This window comes from Scardinius erythrophthalmus (assembly GCF_964197995.2).
Source record: "Scardinius erythrophthalmus genome assembly, chromosome: 2".
NCBI classification, from domain to species: domain Eukaryota; kingdom Metazoa; phylum Chordata; class Actinopteri; order Cypriniformes; family Leuciscidae; genus Scardinius; species Scardinius erythrophthalmus.
Window position 1 is genome coordinate 39959184 of NC_138222.1, and position 21673 is coordinate 39980856.

At 39.9% G+C, this 21673-nt stretch overlaps 1 protein-coding gene across 1 annotated transcript in view; it reads left to right on the forward strand.

The window, feature by feature from the left end:
- The first annotated feature begins 2653 nt into the window (after positions 1–2653).
- The window catches only part of mmp2 (matrix metallopeptidase 2), a 28595-nt gene continuing 9575 nt past the window's right edge, over positions 2654–21673 (forward strand). The window contains exons 1-10 of the mRNA XM_081359891.1: positions 2654–3039; positions 3440–3666; positions 8692–8840; positions 9549–9677; positions 9766–9939; positions 10128–10301; positions 11670–11843; positions 12072–12227; positions 12432–12558; positions 19261–19397. Of these exons, the coding sequence (XP_081216017.1) occupies positions 2887–3039; positions 3440–3666; positions 8692–8840; positions 9549–9677; positions 9766–9939; positions 10128–10301; positions 11670–11843; positions 12072–12227; positions 12432–12558; positions 19261–19397 (1600 nt within the window). The 5' untranslated portion in view covers positions 2654–2886. The remainder of the gene's footprint in view (positions 3040–3439; positions 3667–8691; positions 8841–9548; positions 9678–9765; positions 9940–10127; positions 10302–11669; positions 11844–12071; positions 12228–12431; positions 12559–19260; positions 19398–21673) is intronic.

Sequence of the window (21673 nt, forward strand, 5' to 3'; positions counted from 1 at the left end):
CTAGTGTCTTCCATAGAGGCTGCTTCATATGTTGTTGATGTATGTGACGTCGTGACGTAAAGCAAGTCGTGATTCTCGCAAGATTTGTCGGGGCGCCACCTCTCAAACTTGCTTTGCTGTTTTTTTTCATACTCTGTCTTTACCAAGTGCTCTTTAACTTGCATCTCATAAAGGTGTGTGTTTGCTTTAGCTACTTAAGGAAATGAAAATCTCTCTCTCTCTAAACTTGTATAAACTATAAACACCCATCTCTTTTTTTAAACTGTATTCCCAACCAATAGCTTGTCTAGTAAATAAACTTCTTACAGTGTTTTACATGTTTTTAATTTCATTTTCAATTTTCTCTGCACAGTCCATCATTAGTGGCCAAAATAAATCAAAGTGGCTTGACACTTTTTCCAAGTGTTCCACCAAGACAGTGCCTGTGCCGTTGCACATTGAAGATCAAGAGCAAATTGATGCAATCCACACTCACCTGACATCAATTCTGGACAGCGCACCCACACTCACCCACAGTGACAGGTTCAAATTCACCATGGATGTCCTTTTTAATTTGTTTAATTTTATTTTCATCAGTGAGCGGGAGCACTTTGACAGGAGGATGGAAAAACAGTTAAAGAAGAGTGGCAAGCCATAGGGGAGTCATCCTAATTCATAAATGGTGTTAATAAATAACTTTTTTTGTGAACAACAATATTGTCTCTTTCTTCTAAATGGCCCTTGAAATTTTAGAAAAGGGATCGATTGTGTTTGTCTTCATAAAATGCTATGTAGGACACTGTTTTGTTGCTGTATGACGACCAATAGTGAATAGTACAGCAGATATTTCATCGAGGATCCATATGATACACGGTATGTATGTCTAATGGGTCAAATATGGTTAATATCTAAATGTAACTTTATATAAATTCACAACAACATATTTCACTCAGTCTCCTATATAAAAACCTACGGTGAATATAACTTTTCTACTGTAGGCCTAGGTCGTATATCATTACTTTGTCCATCTGATCCAACTATGTGTATTATTAATTTTTCAATTCACAAGAACAAATGAAGAGTTCAGATGCAAAAGCCTCTAAGTGCCATCTGAAATTATCTTCTAGAATAATAATTTTTATCAAGCTCGTTTATTTAAGTTCAATAATTTCACTTAAATGGCGATGCACATGACCTATTAATGGTCATTTAAGTGAAATTACTTAAATTAAATATACTACCTTTATACAAATGATCATTCTAGGAGAAAATTTCAGATGGCACTAAAAGGCTTTTTGCATCTGAGCTCTTCAAATAGTCTTCTGTGGGCTTATTATTTCTCCGTATATTCCTCTCCCCCTACTGGACTCACGAGGAACAACAGGGGCGTAAAACTGCCTGGGCCGTATCTACTGGCTCCAGGTCTGCTGCAGCCTCCCCATAATAGCCAATAGTAGCTGTAAATCACTTTCTGTATTCTCATTGGTAGTCCCTCCTGTGTCGTCACCACTCAATTTTGTCACATGCACGATGAGGTCGTGTCTGTCATCGTAAATCGCTAACTCTTGCAACAGATTGTGCGATTTCACCAATCCGATAAGAAGAGGAGGAGAGGAGAATATGGAGGAGGAGAATATGGACGCCGTCATGGCTACTGAAAAGATGCCAACTTGGCAGGGGCGTATAGCCATGATTTTAGAAGTGAGGGGGACAGAAATGTCAGGTGTAGGCTAATACCCGTTTTTATCTGACCTTTGGCTAATTTTTTATCTAATCTCTTGGTTTTAATTCTGTAAAAAAAAAAAAAAAAAAATCAAATACACTGCTGAACAATAACCATTAATATGTTTTACTATCTTTTGAAAATGTTATGATTGGTTCGTAGCCTACTAGCCTTCACACTCTTGTGCATGAAGTCCTCATAGATATTATACAATTTAAAAAAAATGATCACAGAAAAAGAAAATATAAAAAGTTTTGAAACATTACAGTTTAATAAAAAGTAGCCTATCTTATGCTTACCAAGACTGCATTTATTTAATAAAAAAATAGCCTACATTAAAACAGTAATATTGTGAAATAGTATAACTATTTAAAATAGCTGTTTTCTATGTGAATATCTTGTAAAAGGTCATTTATTCTTGTGATCTAAGCTGAATTTCCCGCTTCATTAGGCTACTCCAGACTTCAGTTCAGAAATCATTCTAATATGCTGATTTGCTGCTCGAGAAACATTTGAAGTGAATGTGTAGGCCTAGTCGTAAATCGCTTTCGGTATGAACACCCCTTCAGGACAGAGGGTAAAAATTGCGACTTTTGTACCAATACAGTTTATCATTAAATAGTTTATTATTATTATTAGGCTATTAAATAAACTATTAACTATTTGTCATTAAAACAGGTCGCGTGCCCATCGCGACTATTCGTCCAACGTTGACCTCATAATATAAGAACGGTAGCTTACAATGTCTCTTGAGAATAACCAAGGGTTAATTATTAACCCAGGTTAAAATATAAACGGTGTGTTTCAGGGTTAATAATCCAATTTGAAGTGTTTAAAACCAAAAGGTCAAACTTAAACATAAATCTTCAACTTAAGCCTTTCTTTGAGTGTTTCCAGGGTGCGCGCACATCTCTGCTCGCTCCTTCTCGCTGGCGTCTCCTATTTCACTGCTCTCCCAAATTCTTGGATCTGGAGGCTGCGCAGTCCTAGCTCAAGTCCCAGCATCAGAAAAGTGCGTGTGCAAGCAGAACCTATTCCACAGACCACGAAAGCAGGATGTGTCGCTGAGGAAAAGAAAGAAAATTTGCAGTGCAGTCGGAGAAACGTGGAGCTTGGAGAACACGTCGTAAAGTCCTGTTCGCCACCTTATTTTCAACAAAAGGACACCAAGGAACCGGACCAAAATGACGTGCTTTAAGTTTTTCAGCTGTAGGCATATTGTCCTTAAAGTTTTCCTCGTGCAGTTTCTTGCTTCCCTGCTAACTTTTGCTGCGCCCTCACCCATCATAAAGTTCCCAGGCGATGATACTTCTCACACGGACAAAGAAGTGGCCCTGGTGAGTGTACTTTTGCTTTACTGCAATAATTAAAGGAGTTAGAATTTCGTTAGCAGTAGCTGAAGTTTATTATTGTTACGGACAGGCCTATACAATAATTTTCAATTTAAATATGATATTAATATTTTTTTGTTTGTAATTTTCCCTTTGAACTTTACTAATATTAACACAATTTTATTATTTGAAGTATTTGTGCAGTATTTAGCTTTTAGCATTTTGTACTGTTGGAATATGTGGAAAATATAAAACACAAGAGCATAGGTTGACATGGTAGTTGGAAAATGTGGAATGTGGTAAACAATTCCAATTAAGTTGACTCTCTCTCTCTCTCTCTCTCTCTCTCTCTCTCTCTCTCTCTCTCTCCCATCTTTCATTGTACCCTCCTTCGACTTTTTCACAGCATTACTTAAATAAGTTCTATGGCTGCCCAAAAGACAGGTGTAATCTGATGGTGTTGAAGGACACACTGAAGAAGATGCAGAAGTTTTTTGCTTTACCAGAGACAGGGGATATTGATCAGAAGACAGTAGAGATCATGAAGAAACCAAGATGTGGAGTTCCTGATGTGGCCAATTACAATTTCTTTCACAGGAAGCCAAAGTGGGGACAGAAAAACATTACTTACAGGTGTGTTTACTTCAGATAGTGCTGAGCAAATGCCCCCCACTGTTTGTCAGTCACTCTAACCATTTTTTAAAAAAAATCACAATTCTTTCAAGACCAGTTGTTCAATGTGTATTCGCATGAGAGTCTGCGTGAGAGTGCTAACTAAAAAGATTTTAAAAAGAAACTATTTTTGTACAGTAAGGAATATTTTTTTGTGAGTCAGGAAGCCAGTCAAAAATACAGAGAGCAAAATCAACATAGCCTATCTTTCAAGAATGTTCCCTACGGGACCTTTGTGGCTATGATGGAGGTGGAACAACAAATCTAAATTTATTTGGTTATAAAGTTGTGCTGACTACAGGTAATGAGAGAAAAGTTTGGCCTTTGCTTGAATACTTGCTATCAATGAAGGAATTGGCAAGTAATCAGAAATAATACAAGTGGTCAACAGTTCATTGTAACAAAAAGAAGGACTGAGTTAGGATCTTGAGGATATTTACTGGCCTACATGTCCTGACAATGGCCGTTTCTCAATATGCGTTCTTGTCTGTACTTGTGTTCTTGTGGACTTGTGAAACGTCATCAGTCGCTGCCCAAGTAGGCCTACCGTCCCAATACACAAGTTTGCATTTTGGCAAGAACGGTTAAAAATCCCGGGAAGTGTTCATGACACGCCCATTTTACCGAGGATGCATAGGTTGGTAACTTGTGTGAACTTGACGGCAGAAATATCCCAGCATTCATTTCGGCATTCGAGGAACTAGAGGTCAATACAGCAAGTCGTTTTTCTACAAGAATTTCGTATGCTATTTCATCACTAAATTCACTTCTGAGAACATTTGATGCGAGAAATCAACTGTGTAGATTTCAAATATTGGCATTTTTTCGAAAATTTATGGCGAATCGAAAATGCGCTCAAACGTTTTCGGAAGTGAGAATCTCCAGCGTAGGCAGCTTTATTGTTATTAATATACATTACATAGTGTACAGTTGTAGAGTAATCCCTTGAGCTGAGGGTAGGCTTAGGCGATAAAGCCTGGCTGTTATAGTCAATAATTCTCGTTATGTTTGGGTACTGCAGACGGCGTCTGTGCGGGGGTATTATTGCGCAATACCAGCAAGAACACATCGTCTCAAACTGTCAGCAGCGTTCTGTGTGCTCGTCACCTTGTGAGTTCATTCTTCCAAGAACAACTAGCAAGAGCGTTCTCCCCAAGAACACAAGTCCGTACTTTGCATTCTTGGTTTTGAGAAACACCCAGTGTTTCTGTTTAATGAGTCATGACCACAACTATGTTTTTCTACCTGAAAAAAAAAAATGCTGGCCCCGTATGCAGATTTATGGAAGAAAGGGTTCAGATTTAGATTTTCTGCCAGCATCAGCTAATTTAATTTAATTTAGATTTAGTATTTTGAGCCTTTGTCACCATCTTTAGAGAAATTTATTTAGAGGCTGAGTTTAACTATAAGCAATAATTAATATTAAGCAACACAGCTAATGTCAATAATAATTGTAATAAAAATTGCATCACAGACATTACATCATTGCTTAATGGTTTGCCGTTCTATACGTTATGTGAACCGTTACATACTTACAACTACAACCTACTTGTAAACACTGTAATAAACTCTGACTCTGTTGTTACAGTTGGTTCCCTTTCGAAAACGGTCTCTCGTATTGCGTAGCTATACGCTATGGGAAAAGTCCTTTTCTCAAGATTATTGAAGCCTTTATTTTAAAACGCAGTGCAGCTGCACAGCGAGCACAGAGCAGAGCTAACTAGCTCGCTCATTGGCTGTGCTGTGGGAACTGCACGAACCTATGGCGAAGCGGGCGACGTACGCAAACCAATCATGGTGCTTCGCGCCTCGCACGTGCTGAAGCCCGCCAGAATGGGTGTGGCTTCTGGCTATATAAGCGGGCCATTTCGCCATAGGAATCAGATTTAATCTCCTTCAGCGAACTCTTCACTTCGCTGTTTTCTCCTGCTAAGAAGCCTTCGCCCTCGACGAGCCCCAGCAGCGGAACGAGCGATTACAGTGTGTTCGCCGCCGCGACACGCTGTTTATAGAGCAAATTTCAAAACACCTGCGTTGTTTCAAATGCTGCGTTCGGATTGTGCTTCATGCACAGCCCCTCTGCATGACCAGCGCCGTATGTACATGACAGGCTGACTAAATCATGGCACGCCCCCTACTCGGCCCGCCTGAGAACATCCACCTCTGCAACGCTCTCCACCATTGACAGGCTATTGGAAGGAGAATGGCCAGTTTGATTGTGCTAGACATGCGTCCCCTGCAGCACTGGCTAAACCTAGGTTGGGGAGCCCTTCTCAAAGGCAGGCCCATTTCCGGCCTCTGGTCGAGCCCGGAAAGGCGCTTACATATCAGCTGCCTCGAAATAAGAGCGTTTTTTCTGGCCTTAAAAGCCTTCCTCCCAAACCACGTCTGGGTCCGGACGGACAATATGTCAGTGGTATAAATCACCAGGGTGGTCTCAGGTCAAACAACCTGCACACCATGGCCAAATTCCTCCTCTTATGGGCACACACCAACCTGCACTCGCAGAGAGCAGCGCATGTGTAGGCATTCTGAACCAGGGTGTGGATATGCTATCCAGAGACAACGTCCCCCCGGGGGAATTGTCTCTTCACCCCTTGACGGTTCAGCTGATCTGGAGTATTTTCGGCAAGGCAGAGGTCGACTTCTTCGCCTCAGAAGGCAGAACTCCGTTCAGAGCTCAGGTCATTTCTCTATCAGCTCTACTCCCTTCGGAAGAAGATAGAGATGTGTCTCTATTCTGCCCTTTTAGGGCCCTTAGAGTCTATTTAGAGCGCTCTGCCCCATTCAGACAGTCAGAACAGCTCTTCATGTGCTTCGGGGGCCGGTCACCAAGCAGAGACTATCACGATGGATAGTAGATGTTATCGCTTTAGCCTGCGCTTCTATGGGTCTTCCTTGCCCCATTGGCATTAGAGCATTAATTCCACGAGAGCCATAGCCTCATCTCGGGCCTGGTCCAGTGGTATACCAATTGAAGACATCTGTGCGGAGGCCGGCTGGTCCTCGTCGTCCACATTTGTAAGATTTTATAACTTAGAGGTTCCTGCTCTGCAGGCTCAAGTTCTTTCTGTATAAAGGCCTTGAGTCCAAGCCTTTTTATTACCCCTCTGTGGGGCCCGACATGTCCGGCCCCCATTGGATTTGACTTAAGCTCTACTATTAACCTCGGGCTTCGGGCGCTAGTCTGCTCTGCTCTGTGTTTGCTGTGTAGCTGCACTGCGCTTTAAGGGTGCTTTTTAGGGCAGCAGCGGCTCAGTGGTTCATGTAGGTTGTCTACAAACCGGAAGGTTGGTGGTTCAATCCCCGGTTCCACCTGACCAAGTGTCGAGGTGTCCATGATCAAGACACCTAACCCCAGCTGCTCCCAGACGAGCTGGACGGCGCCTTGCATGGCTGACACTGCCGTCGGTGTGTGAATGAGTGAGTGAATGGGTGAATGGGTGAATGTGAGGTTATATGTAAAGCGCTATGAAAGTGCTATATAAATGCAGTCCATTTACCATTTAAAATAAAGGCTTCAATATTCTCAAGAAAAGGAGTTTTCCCATAGCGTTTAGCTACGCAATACTCGTTCCCTTACTCTCAGGGAACCAAGGTTACATTACGTTTTCAGTTTCACAACTCTGGATATTCCCTTCAGTATGTCAGTGTTCAACATGTTGTGCTGTATTAAGGTCATGCCTAAATTTTACATCTCATGGTTTCCAGAGGGTTTTTTTTTTATTATTTTTGTCCACTGGAATTTTTTTGGAAGAACATATATTTTCAGTGTTTCATCAGCTGAACAGACTGTATTTCTATCCCTTACAGCTTTCTTTTCATTCATGTAAAATTAAACAAGGCCTATCCTGACTAAGGTCCATAGCTGCACTATTTTGCAAGTGTCCTTGTATATTGTGCCGTGGTTTGGCACTAGAAAATAGCATAATTTTAGTACTGAATATGTTTGAGATAATCGCCATGAACACAGTTAGCATTTGCTAGTTGCTTTGATAAGTGTGCACCTCCAAAGAACATTAATTGTTTCATGAAGTTCATTTAAATATTCAACCTATGGCAAGAGTTCTGCCTTGTGCTCTTGTTGATTTTTTTATTTTATTTTATTTTTATGAAGGCTGCGTGGAATTCCTTATTGTCATTGTACAATTTAAATGGCTTTTTGTCAGTGCCAGTGTCTTTCAGGGTTGTCAGCATAACTGTGTTTCGCCCCATGCTGTTCTGGGACTATCGGAGCTTTGAAGACTCTCCTAATGATTTTTTAGCCTTTTTAGTTTTTTTTTTTTTTTTGCACTTCCCAGATTTGTATGATGTTGCTCCATTTTTCTGTATGGACCATTTCAAGCTGCCTTGTAATGCCAGAACAGGTTTGGATTTGACAGTCCTGGTTTTGGTTTGAAGCGGAGCAAATTCGGCCTCTCTCCTTAAGAGAGAAAGCAGACCATGCTGCAAACCAGCGGGTGATCAGTGTAACCAGCTGTCCCTTGATCGCTGTGTGTGAGTGATCCGTAATAGCTTGATGATTATTGGATTGAGCTGGCACTAATGGTTGGATCCTCAGCATCCTCATGTTTCTTTGTGATGAAGAAAGATATATCTATTTTATAATGGGGAAAAAAATAAGCATAGGAAACATTTTTCTCTGTGCATCCAAAGGTTTACAGCATATAATACTCACTTGAGTTTGACAATGCCGTTGTGGAACACGACAAAACTTCTGATAGTTTTTGTCTGGTCTTATAACCTGATGCATTCTTGAGCCACTCTGAGGACAAAAGGCAAATGCAGTACATGCAGACAGTACTATAATAATAATATGATAATTAGTTCTGTAAATAAATAACTTTGAGATATTCAAATATTACATAAATGGGCAATGATAATTACATATAGATGATTAAATATATATGTATTTCTAGAAAATATGGAATAATCAATTGGGAGTATAGTTAAAAAAGAAGACTATGTTGTTTTCTTCTTCTACAGGATCTTAGGGCACACCCCGGATCTGGACGAGGAAACAATTGATGATGCTTTCTATCGTGCATTTAAAGTGTGGAGTGATGTCACACCTCTGAACTTCACCAGGATCATGGATGGAGAAGCTGACATCATGATTAACTTTGGCCGAAATGGTATTCCAGAAAGCTTCTGTATAAAAGTTTCTAAACTACTGTGGTGGGAATTTTCTCCTTAATCACACAGGATTGAAAGCTCTTACATTTTTTAAATACTAAGTCACATACTAACCACAGTCACTCTGGAAAATCTTTAGTATAAAGCTTCTTAGAACGGAGATTGATTTACATTGTGGTCTTTGGAAATGCTGTCATGACTGCACAAGGCAATTACTAAAAAAGACCAGCAGTATGAAAATTGTCACATTATAAATGTTTTCTGAGCAGGCTGTAAATGACAAATTGTGGACAAAATCTTAAAAAAAAAAAAAAAAAAAAACTTGAGACCCTTATTACTAACCCTGGTGTATTGGATTTAAACCGATATTTGAGTTAAAGGGTTAGTTTACCCAAAATGGAAATTCTGTCATCATTTACTCACCCTCGTTACGCACCCATGTCGTTCCAAACCCATATGTATTTCTTTCATCTTCAAAAACAAGATTTCTGTCCCTCCACTGACACTGTCCCTCTACGCAACTACCACTTTGACACTTCAAAAAGTTCAAAAAGGATTGTAAAACTAATCCATATGGATTGAACATTTTAGTCAAAATTGTCTGAAGAGACACGATTGCTGTATTTGATGAACAGATTAAATGTAGTCTTTTTTAGTGGTGTGTGGGGAGGTGAACTAACCTTTTAAATGTGTTGCATTTTCTGTAGAACATGGTGATGGTTACCCATTTGATGGGAAGGATGGTCTGCTGGCTCATGCCTTCGCCCCTGGGCCTGGTATTGGAGGAGATTCTCACTTTGATGATGATGAGCTGTGGACATTAGGAGAAGGACAAGGTATCTCAATTGAAAGAAAATTACTGAATTTGTTCATCAAATGTCATAAGTATAATGAGCTATTTCCTCTCTCTCCCTCTTGATGTAGTGGTAAAGGTGAAGTACGGTAATGCTGAGGGGGAGTTTTGTAAGTTTCCATTCTTGTTCATGGATAAAGAGTACACCAGCTGCACCTCTCAGGGTCGAGATGATGGGTTCCTTTGGTGCTCTACCACATACAACTTTGATGAAGATGGAAAGTATGGCTTCTGTCCTCATGAGCGTGAGTACCTTTTGTGCTAAGTTTTACGTTACAGTAAAATTTGAGACTGTTCCCATCGAAAGTGATGCAAAGTTCAGGCAGTTACTGCTCAGATATAATTTGGGGAAGAAATGACACATATCATGACTGTAATACTGTATGTTCCAATCACTGACTCCTTGAGTATTGTGTTCCTTCCTGTGTTGCAGTCTTGTTCACTTTGGGTGGAAATGCAGATGGAGCACCTTGTAAGTTCCCATTCACTTTCCAGGGAGATAAATATGATAGCTGCACCACATCAGGCAGGGATGATGGGTACCGTTGGTGTGCCACCACTGAAGATTATGACCGTGACAAGTCTTATGGATTCTGTCCTGAGACAGGTCAGTCTATAAGTTTCGAAATCCTGAGCAATATTAATTTTCATTTCTTTGAAAAACAAAAATAACTTACTCTACCGTTCAAAAGTTTGGGGGTCTTTATGTATTTTTTTGTTGTTGTTTTTGTTGTTGTTTTTTTAAAGAAATGAATACTTTTCATCACAGAAATAAATAACATTTTATTGCTTTAAAATACAATGGTTATGTTAAATTGCAATAATATTTCACAATGTTACTGTTTTTACTGTATGGATGGTCAAATAAATGCAAACTTGGTTCAAAAACATTTTTAAAATCTTACTGAACGGTAGTGTATGTTATGTCAGTGAAGTAGTTGACACTGTATAAGTGTGAAGATTTATAGCTGCCCATGTCATATGTTCTAGTCAGGTTGTTTGTTTCTGTTCAATTAAATGTGGAATGTACAATTCAATTTCGTAATGGATACTCTTCCAAACATCTTTACAAAGAATAGTGCCTTACAAACCTCACAGCAAGCAAGCCAAATGGGACAGTGGCAAGGAAAAACACTTATGTAAAACAACAGATGTTTAGATGTTGCTCAAGATGTTTCACCATTCATCCAAGTGGACACACAATAATATTGCAGAGACTTCAAATCAGCGATGTATCGGTTTATGTATTTGGTTTTTAAGGTCAGTCTCTTTAGTTTCCAGAAGACTAAAAGTTTCTCTTCTTATTACGGGATATTTTCCATTGTGTTACTGATCTGGCATAAGCAAGCCAGAACCACAGAAATCCTCATCTGGTTGTAATTCCCTGGGAATGCAGCCCTCTCTTCCTTTTTGTATATAAGTGTGTGCGCTGAATAAAAGAGTCAGAAAAACAAGTCCAGTGTGATGCAAGCCATCACTTTAAATTGGAGCTTTGGACCACAGTCCCATACTTTAGCTGAACTTTAACAAAACACAGCTCTGTTTATGCCATGAAACTGGTGTGACCTTCATTTTAAGTCAGTATGACTCAGACTGTTGAGTCTGTGTAATTGAGACGGACTCCTCCCTAATGCTTCTCTAAGCTCCAGTCCTGTAGTTTTTCTTTAGGTTCAAAAGCCATGATCTAATATGTGGGTTTACCACTAGTTGCAGCTTGTGTTATAGCTTGTGACATCATATTTGAAAAACAGATACATACTTAATGGCAACAGTTATCTATGCTTATTTTGCCTCTCTTATTATCTCAGTTGTTGTTGTTCAGCACTGTTTTTATTTATTTAGTTAGTTAGTTAGTTAGTTCTAATCAAGAGCTGTCACAAGCTCTGGCTCTTTTTAAATGTTTAGAATGCTTAAAATCAGTTGTGAATCATACTTTTTAAACCCTCCACATTTTGTATTTATTTTAATGACACAGCAATGTCAACAGTCGGAGGAAATTCAGAAGGTGCACCCTGTGTCTTCCCCTTTAAATTTCTGGGCAACACATACGACTCCTGCACCACGTCGGGACGCAGTGATGGGAAGATGTGGTGCGCCGTGACCAAAAGCTTTGATGACGACCGCAAGTGGGGTTTCTGTCCTGACCAAGGTGGCATTGAGATATTTTTTTGATCCTTGTGTGTCATTGTTTATATAATGTCTAGCTCGCCAAAAATATTCTGTTCTTGTGATGGCACAAAGAAAAACTTAATTTTTTTGCTCTCACACCCAGTCACTTCCTGCCTCTGTCTCTTTCTTTTGTATGGCTTACTGAGTCATGTTGTGATGCTATACTTTTTATGGCCAGATTAATAAATCTCTCTCTTTTTTTTCTCAGGCTACAGTCTATTCCTGGTGGCGGCCCATGAGTTTGGTCATGCCCTGGGTTTGGAGCATTCTGAGGACCCTGGAGCTCTCATGGCTCCTATCTACACATTCACCAAAACCTTAAGTTTGTCTAATGATGACGTTAAAGGCATCCAGGAGCTCTATGGTGAGTGGCAAGTGTTGAAAACGATAATCATATGATCAGCTGCAACTAATCATTTGTTTAATGTATTTTATTACTTGCTCATAACTCATAACTTGCTCATTACTAGTTCATAATAAATTTTCTTCTGATTTTGTGATAGTTATAATCGAATTTGAAAGATTATCTCTGTCTTCTTTATTCATCTTAACTCTTCTCTCTGTACAGGTGAGCCAACAGACAAACCATTGCCCCCTCATATTCCACCGGTCACGCCAATGGATGTATGTAATGAAAACATCATATTTGATGCTGTAGCCCAAATCAGAGGAGAGATCTTCTTCTTTAAGGACAGGTAATTAATTAAGGACACCCAATTCAAAGAGACTCTTGAATAGAATTTTCACATTAACCTAATAACAGAAAATAACAAGGAAAGCACATTTTGGAATATTCAGGCAGGATCACAATACTGCTTGCTTTTGGCTTTTTGTCCACAAAACATCTATGCAATAATCTGACCAGTCAAAGAGAACATCATGATTCACGGCAGCAAATACCAGGCACACAACTGTGGGTAGCAGTTATTTCATTTGAGCGTTTCATTTGGCAAGGAATGCTCAATTCATCTGTTTTCAGTGGTTTCAAAATCTTTCTACTTGCATGCACAGGAAATGGCCCCATGGCCATCTGGAGAAAACTTCATGACCCAGTTTATCTGCCTATTAAAAAAACTTCAGCATATCTTTTTATAATCATTATGGATAGGAGTCATTTCTTTATAGTGGTTGGAATAACAGGATGACGATTTAAACAGGAGAATAATCATGCTGATGCTTTAGCCACATTGTTAGTTCAGAATTCAGACAAAGTGAGTGTGGTGGTGGTGGTGAGACTGGATAGAAAAGGGAAAGTCCACAGATCTGATCCCACATCCCAAAATCAAAATACCTCAGCACAAACATTACCATATCATGGGTCCTACCATATCATCATATCCTAAAATTGCTGACTACTTTAATGTATTACATGATCATGACAGTTTCCATATTGCTGACTACAGACATGTGTACAGACTTTATTTGAATTGTTTTTCTTTGGGAGACTTAAAACTTGACAAGTATTTAACAGTATTTAAACAGCATTTATTTTTCTTGGGTTACCCCTTTTAATGTGTGTGTGGGTGCCTAAGAAACAACCTAAATAAATTCACACACATGTTAGTATTACATGCATTTAAGTATCATTTACTGTTTGATTTGCTTTAAAGCTAATTTATGACTTTTCGATTCATTCTCTACCCTTACTACTCAGATAATCAGAGGTAAGCATCATAAATTATAACATTTTGGAGGGGTGTCCAAAGCAAATATGTGGAGAATATAAAGAGTGCTGTCAAAGATTTTCATTAACATGCTCATGGATCAGGACCTCTGGAACGAAAAAGAGCCACCCACTATCCTACGCACAACTCCAGTTTTAAAGCTGCCTGCTATGCATTCACAGAGATCACAGGACCACACACACATAGTATGGGTATGAGTGTATGTCTGTATAGAACTCAGTGGGCTCTTATTGCCTCTAAGCAAGATCCTTAAAAACAAATCAAAAGGATCCAGATCATGTTCATTCTATAAATCTAAATAAAGATAAAGATTTAATTTGATTATTATAATTCATTAAAGAACCCTTTATGTATCTTCTATGCATAAAACATGTATAAAATACAGTTATACACTATATATACAAATGAGTTTCCAATATTTCTTTCTAAGGAAGTAATTGGAGTTGAGGGAAAAATGTTATATTCTCAATATTTTTTCCTCATTTCACAATGTTTACATTTATTAATTTTTACCAAAGGATTTTATCCAAAAGTATTTTGTTTATTTGTTTGTGTATTGATTTTAAATAAATAGTATCTAAATGAGCTTATTTTTTTATAAATTATTATTTGAATTTTAAGTCTTCTGAATTTATAAAAATAAATGCTAAATGCTATTAAAAAAAGTAAAAGTCTCATTCATAGTAAAATACATAATCCAATTATTGATATAGTATTGTATTTTGGGATTTCTGTTGGTTTCCGCCTATGGGAGTTCGGCCTAAAAGTCAATCTTCCCCAAATGTCTGAACCTCTCTCCATATTTTTGCTGATGAATATGTCTGTGCAAGCTAGGAGTCAATCAGTTCAGCAGTGGAAATGTCATTGTCATAGAGTTATGATCAAATTAGAGGGTAATTCTGTGAATCTGAGGATCCCTGGAGCTGAAAGTCTCACTTTACTGTGTGGGCAAGATGACTTGAGATCTCAGATATTCACCCAGCTGGATAAATGTGACAGCTGTTTAAGCCATTCAACAGAGAAAGAGGGAGGAAAAGAGAGAAGAGAGTAAGGCCAGAAAGTGCACCCCCAAAAGGTTCACTAATGTTTTGTTTATTCAGCTGCACCAGAGAGTCTTTATTTTATCTAATCTTTGGCTCAGATTTATGAGCCACATCTGAGGCATTTGGTAAAATTAATTCTTTGTCTCATATTGTTTCGTTCATAGGACAGCTTTAAACAAGAGCTGAACTCAACTAGCATTTTAACTACAAGAGTGTTCTGTTATAACATGTTTAATTGCATAGACAGAGAAAGGAGGGATGTTCAGAAGTGTTCGCAGCTGAAGAAGTGAAGCTTTGGGGCAAAATGTTAGATTACAGTTTAACTCTAACCTAGTTCTGTGATCTTAAAGTTGCACTATGGGCCTTATTTTAACGATCTAAGCGCATGGTCTAAAGCGCAAGGCGCAAGTTAACTTAGGATGTGTCCGAATCCACTTTTGCTAGTTTAACGACGGGAAAAATGGTTGGCGTGCACGGCGCATGGTCTAAAAGGGTTGTCACTATTCTCTTAATGAGTGATGGGTGTGTTTTGGGCATAACGTGAAATAAACCAACCAGAGTCTCATCTCCCATCCCCTTTAAAAGCCAGTTGCGCTTGCGCCATGACAGATTGCTTTTTTCAAGCGGAAAAACTGAACGTGTCTCCAGAGCAAACGGATCTGCTCGTGCACGAGGTTAAAGCGCGCAAGCAGACCATCTACGGGACAAGCCAGATTCCATCATATCTCTATGTACACAATATTAATCTTTTACATTGTAATCCTTTTATTTTTAATATTTGGCATGTTTGTGTGCTGCTGTGCGTCCCTGTGTGTGTAATAAGCAGAGTGGACGCGCGTTGTGGACCCCGCACATTACTAACGCGCTCTTTAAAAATGTTGCAGTCTTTTTCAGTTGCCTCAAAATAGCAACGCGCCAACAATGCGCCTGAACATAACTCGTTTTCAGACCAGCATGCCCATGGGCGCACAAATGGGCGCAAATGCATTTGCTATTTAAACAACAGGACGTGAAAATGATAACTGTGTCGGACTGAAACTAGCAAAAAACTGTTGCGTCGCGCTCGGTGCTGCATTGTGGCGGGTGTATGATAGGGCCCTATGTGCAATTCAAACAATGAATCCAAAACGTGTTTTTGTCTTACCCTGATTCACTATGGTAAGCCCGTTATAAGTATATATTTTAGACAAAGCGGGATGCTTGTGTCATCTGTGCGTGTCTCGTCATATCCGTAAATAGAGAAAAGTTGCTCCGGCTACTCTGACGCATATGGGAGAAGCATAGGTTAGTTGTCACGACGAGCGAGAAAGGTTGACAGGGAACTGCTGAATCTGGAACCCACGGGGAATCACCTGTCTTAAAAAAGGCAAACAGAGGAGAGTCTGTTGGCAAAAGAGAATGCGACAGAGCTCGTAATAAAACGAGAATCAATATTGGCATCGGCTTTTCGGAGATGACGAGAACTGAGGGATTTGTTATGTAAAAGCGACACACAAGTGAGGAAGATATTTTATCTAAGTTATTTTATTTTATGTAGGTCAAGTCAAGTCAAGTCATCTTCATTTATATAGCGCTTTTAACAATGTAGATTGTTTCAAAGTAGGGCTGGGCGATATATCGATATAAAAAATATATGGATATATTTTTGAAATGCGATATGGAATTAGACCATATCGCATATATCGATATAGTTCAAATTTGCGCTTTGATCCTTGCTCCCCGCGCCCCCGCCCCTCCTTTTCCACTTTGCGTGCGTGTTTAGTGCATGTTATGTTATGAGAGGCGAATCATGAATACTTCAGAAAACCCAGCACAATAGGACCTACCAGGCAGTGACATAATTGTACGCTGAAATAAAGTCTTTCACCTCAGAAAAACGGACTTTCTTGTCCTGTCAGCCGTTATCCTGTACTCGTAACGTTACCGCACACTCTTCAATTAGGCCTACACGCGCAAATGCGGCGGCGCGCGCTATGTATCGCCTCACTGTATATAAAGTGCGAAAGAAATACAAGCATGCAACGCCGTTACGTTGTAAATTACACAAAATAAAAGTAATGCAGGTATGATTTTCATTCTGTTAATCAGGAGCAGTTTCCATGTTTCATTATTGTTAGTATTGTGTATTCACCATGGTTACTGTCGTTTCCATATTAACCCCAAAATGCCACTTTATTTTTCTTTGTGTTATTTTTTATATTTTTAAATGACTGTAGTGGCTCATACCAACATTGTATTAACAAAAACTTTGGGACTGCTATTTAATCGCTTTAGCATAGGCTTAATGTTTATTTATTAGTATAGTCTTTACTTTTTGCTCTCACTTTGCGGAAAAAAATATCGGGATATATATCGTATATCGATATTCAGCCTAAATATATCGGGATATAACTTTTGGTCCATATCGCCCAGCCCTATTTCAAAGCAGCTTTACAGAGATAAGCGTATAATTTAAGGTAACAGAGATTGTTTTGGCTTTATAGCAGAGTTAAGTTATTTTCCATCTAAAGTTAGTTTTGATTGATTTGCTTCCGTCGCAACGATCATTTGTTATTAAATTAGGGGCCGCTAAGACGACACCATTCCCTCTACACAGACTTTAAACGCGAACCTGTGAGAAACGCTGATGGCGTTCACATGCGCATTTAGAATGGGTTCTATAGTTATGTGCGTTTGAATATACGCAGGTTTGGAATTCCCTACAAGCCAAGCCTAAACAAAGGCTTATAAATAAATTTATATAAATTTCCTTATAAATTTTGATAAAGAATTTTATTTTATTTTGTTCTTTGGGGTAGGAACGCGAAACGAATTTTAGTGGTAGAGGGATCCTCCATAGGGAAAGACCAGTTGGCACTTCAGCACTGCGTTGTCATCGGGTCCAGGCGAAGGTCCTTCGTCAGATCTGGATACGGCCTGGATCCGGCAGGCTGCAGGAAAACCTCGGGATAAACACAGACACTAAAATTAGCGTAGATGCCATTCTTCTCATGATGTAACGAGTACATCAGGATTTATGGGAAGTGTTCCCGGTTCCGGCTGACCTAATCTATGCAGCCTAACATTAAATTATAGAAGTCTATAATGTATTATGTGAATGCTAGGTCAAAGAGATGTGTCTTTAATCTGGCTTTGAACTGACAGAGTGTGTCTGCTTCCCGGACAATGGTAGGAAGACTGTTCCCGAGTTTTGGTGCTAAATAGGAAAAGGATCTACCGCCAGCAGTCGATTTTGATATTCTAGGTATTATCAACTGGCCGGAATTTTGAGATCGCAATAGACGTGAAGGACTATAATGCGTTAAGAGCTCGCTCAAGTGCTGCGGAGCTAAACCATTTAGTGCTTTGTAAGTAATCAGCAATATTTTAAAATTTATGCGATGTTTAATAGGGAGCCAATGCAGTTTTGACAGAACTGGGCTAATATGGTCATACTTCCTGGTTCTGGTAAGAACTCGAGCTGCTGCGTTTTGAACTAGCTGTAGTTTGTTTATTAAGCATGCAGGGCAACCACCCAGTAGAGCATTACAATAATCTAGCCTTGAGGTCATGAACGCATGAACTAATTGTTCCGCATTTGTCAATGAGAGCATATGGCGTAATTTAGATATATTTTTAAGATGGAAAAATGCAGTTTTACAGATACTAGACACGTGACTTTCAAATGAAAGATTGGTATCAAAGAGCACACCCAGGTTCCTAACCGACGACGAAGACTTAACAGAGCAGCAATCGAGTGTTAGACAGTATTCTAGGTTATTACGTGAGGACGTTGTTTGTCCAATAATTAGAAACTCTGTTTTTTCAGAATTTAGAAGTAGGAAATTACGAATCATCCAATTTTCTCTAACATTTTCTCTAACAGAGGTCTCTAACAGAATTCATTGTAAAGCATTATCTATTGGGAAGGGTCATTTCATTATGGTTGTTACAGAGCTCTGCTGGAATTTATTTTCAAGGAAGTACCATTTCAATTAATGAGTATATCTACTGTTATGTCTTCAGCTAGTCAGCTTGAGATCCTTTACATCTAAACGTTTTTTTAGATTTTAAACCTAATAGTGAATTAAACCTAATAGTTATGAGCTGTAGGATCGCTATTTTCATTCGCACAGTCACGCAGAGCTGAAGCACAACCAAAACAAAGTTCTTACGCAAAATGCATTTTGTTTTTTAACTGCTAGAGGGCCAAAAGTTACATAAGTTTAACATACTGTAAAATAATTGCTGCCAGACAGCTGTGTGCTTCTCATAGAAGCTGCACTTCACTCTAGTGAGCTGTAGTCTCTGAGTTCTCTGTCTTCTCCTCTGGGGCTGAAATGTTTTGGCCTTTTGAAAAATAGGTCAGTGGAAAGAGTTCAGGGTTGGTTGGTATTGTTTTTGTGGTTTATTCTGGGGAAGCAGGCAAGTCTGGACATGTCCAACTGCCTATTAACTCTTCAAACATAATAAGAAACATCTGCTCAGTGAATCACCTCATTGTAGCTAGAGTGTGGCACAGGCTCTTCTTTCCATCTTATTTGCTTATCTCGTTCTCATCTCTTCTCCCTTCTCTCCCTCATTTGCTCTTTTTCTTTTTACCTTTTTTTATGTGCACAAATATAGTGTTGCCATTTTCTTTTTCTTTTTCTTTTTCTTCTTTGTCTAACTCTAAACTCTCCTGTTACAGATTCCTCTTCAGGTCGGCTGATGTCAGAAGGAAGCCAACAGGCCCCATGCTGGTGGCTACATTCTGGAGTGAACTTCCAGAGAAGATTGATGCAGCTTATGAGAATCCTCTGGAGGAGAAGACTGTCTTCTTTGCAGGTAATGCAGAATATGCACACTTGTTTCCTAAAGGCAGAATAAAAGAACCAGGTGACACATACAGTCATGTGACTTTAAGACTCATCCGCTATATTTATGACTACCAGCAGGGCAAATTAATGGTGGTGAATACTGGACTACTCTAGGCGGGGCATAGATAGACATTTACGAGGAGCCACTCTAGATACTGGAAAGCTCTGCAACCCACATGGTCCATTTCTCACGCAGATGTAGGTGTTCGATAGGGTCATCCCAGTTAAGGTTGTGTTTCCAGAGATCCTGGATAAGAGTCTTAGCCCTCATGGTGAATGGGATTATAAAAACCCATAAGGGGTCGAATTGGCTTGCCAAAGTCTTGTACAGATTCCTCATGGTGGGCTGAACAGGCTCTGCTATGCGGTTCCTATACCCAAGGGTGTCATCGAGGCAATTCCATTGTAGGCCGAGAGTAGGTTCTTGCATGGCAGTGCTATTCTGAGACAACCAGCACTCGCTACTAGCTGATCTGGCTTCCGATGGAAGGTGTCTGAGAAATGATGGTATATTGCACGTGCATTGTCTGATCTCGAAGCCTCCCTTTAGCAAAGACTGATGCAACCCATCTATTATCGCTCTGGCCTCACCTTGGTCGGGAGTACTGTGAAGACAGTTGTCGACGTAGAATGAGTTCTCCACAATGTCAGCTAAGCCAGCCATGGTGTCTTGGAGTTCCTTGGTATGAAACTGAAGGGCATAAATGGTGCAGCACGGGCTGCAGGTCGTACCAAAGGGAAGTACCTGCCACTCATAGAGGTCTGGGTCAGCTTCCCTATCCATGTTCATCCAGATGAATCGCAGACTTGTCACTGGGTAACAAATGTACTTGGTGGAATATAACTTTTATGTCCCCACTCACTGCAACTGCATGTTGTCTGAATCTCAGTATGACACCTAGCAAAGATGGTCCCAGTGTTAGCCCCAGAAGGAGTTGTTAATTTAAGTTTTGCCCATGGTACTGGAAGGAACAGTTGAAGACTATTCAGTCCTTCCCATTATGATGCACTATGTGGTGAATGAACCACGACTCTGTGGACTTGTCTTCCTCCTCTGGTGTTATATTGGCAATGTAGCCTTCAGATTCAAGCTTTCGAATTTCAGAGCAATAGGTTTGAGCTTGTTCAGGATTCTTGGCCAGTTTTCTTTTAATGTTTCTAAAACTGGGGAGCACAGCCTCTTTGCCTGCATAGAGCAAGGAGATAGGAGTACGCCTTTGTAGCGGGGTAGCATATCGTTGGACACCATTTACTTCTACTCTGACCGTAGCAGACTGCAAGAGGTTATAGGATTGTTGGTATTGTTTTGATCTTGTGATCAGCTTTTCATTGTATGGCAAGGTATCAATTTGCCACAAGCGCTCCACATGTTGATACAGCTTGTCACATGTTGAGGCTGTCATAATATGCAGGCATTGTTGCTGGCCTTTAGGGGGCTGAATCGGACACATTGGGCCTTGCAATACCCAACCAAGCTTGGTACATATGGCAACGGGGCCACCTTCAGCTCCTCTACGCACTGGCTGTATAGGAGTCAGGAGGTGTGGCACATCAGACCCTATGAGGAGTAGGTTTTGACTTTGTCTACAGGCTGTAAGGGTAGAACTTTCAGGTGGCGATATGCTTTCTGGAGTGCTGCCACTTGGGGCAGTAAAAGCATTACAAATGACATACTTCTCTCTGGGTTTGGGGATGGGAGAAACCTCCAAGGTTACTGGACCCTTCAAGTTTGGTATGACCTTGTTGGATTGTCTGCAAAGAAGAACCTCTGGAGCTCCATTCAGCCCAAGCTGTTGTATTATTGCAGGAAGGACGATGGCTCTTTCAGAGCCGTCATGTAGAACAGCATGGGCTTCCATTGTTTGCCCACCACTGTGCAAGAGGACTTTGACAACCTCAAGCATAACTTTCTGTGAGCGTTTGGGTCTGTCAGGATAGATTTGTGTGGATGGCAAACTCATCATAATCACCACTCTTGAAGTATCGTTGACAGAGTCATGTAGGACAGTAAGGTGCAGTTCTTTGCAGACTTTATAGGGCCATTTTTGATTTCGACCACATTTCCAACAACGTTTACATTCTGTGATCCAGGTGACGATCTGGGTGGTGGTCAACCTCTTGAATTTATCACAGGAGTTAAGAAAGTGATCTTGGTTATTGCAATGTGGACAATAGGGCTTTGGCTTGGACATTGCTTTAGCCTGGGCCAGTTCAGAGGGCTTGGCAGCTTTCTCAGATGTCAGA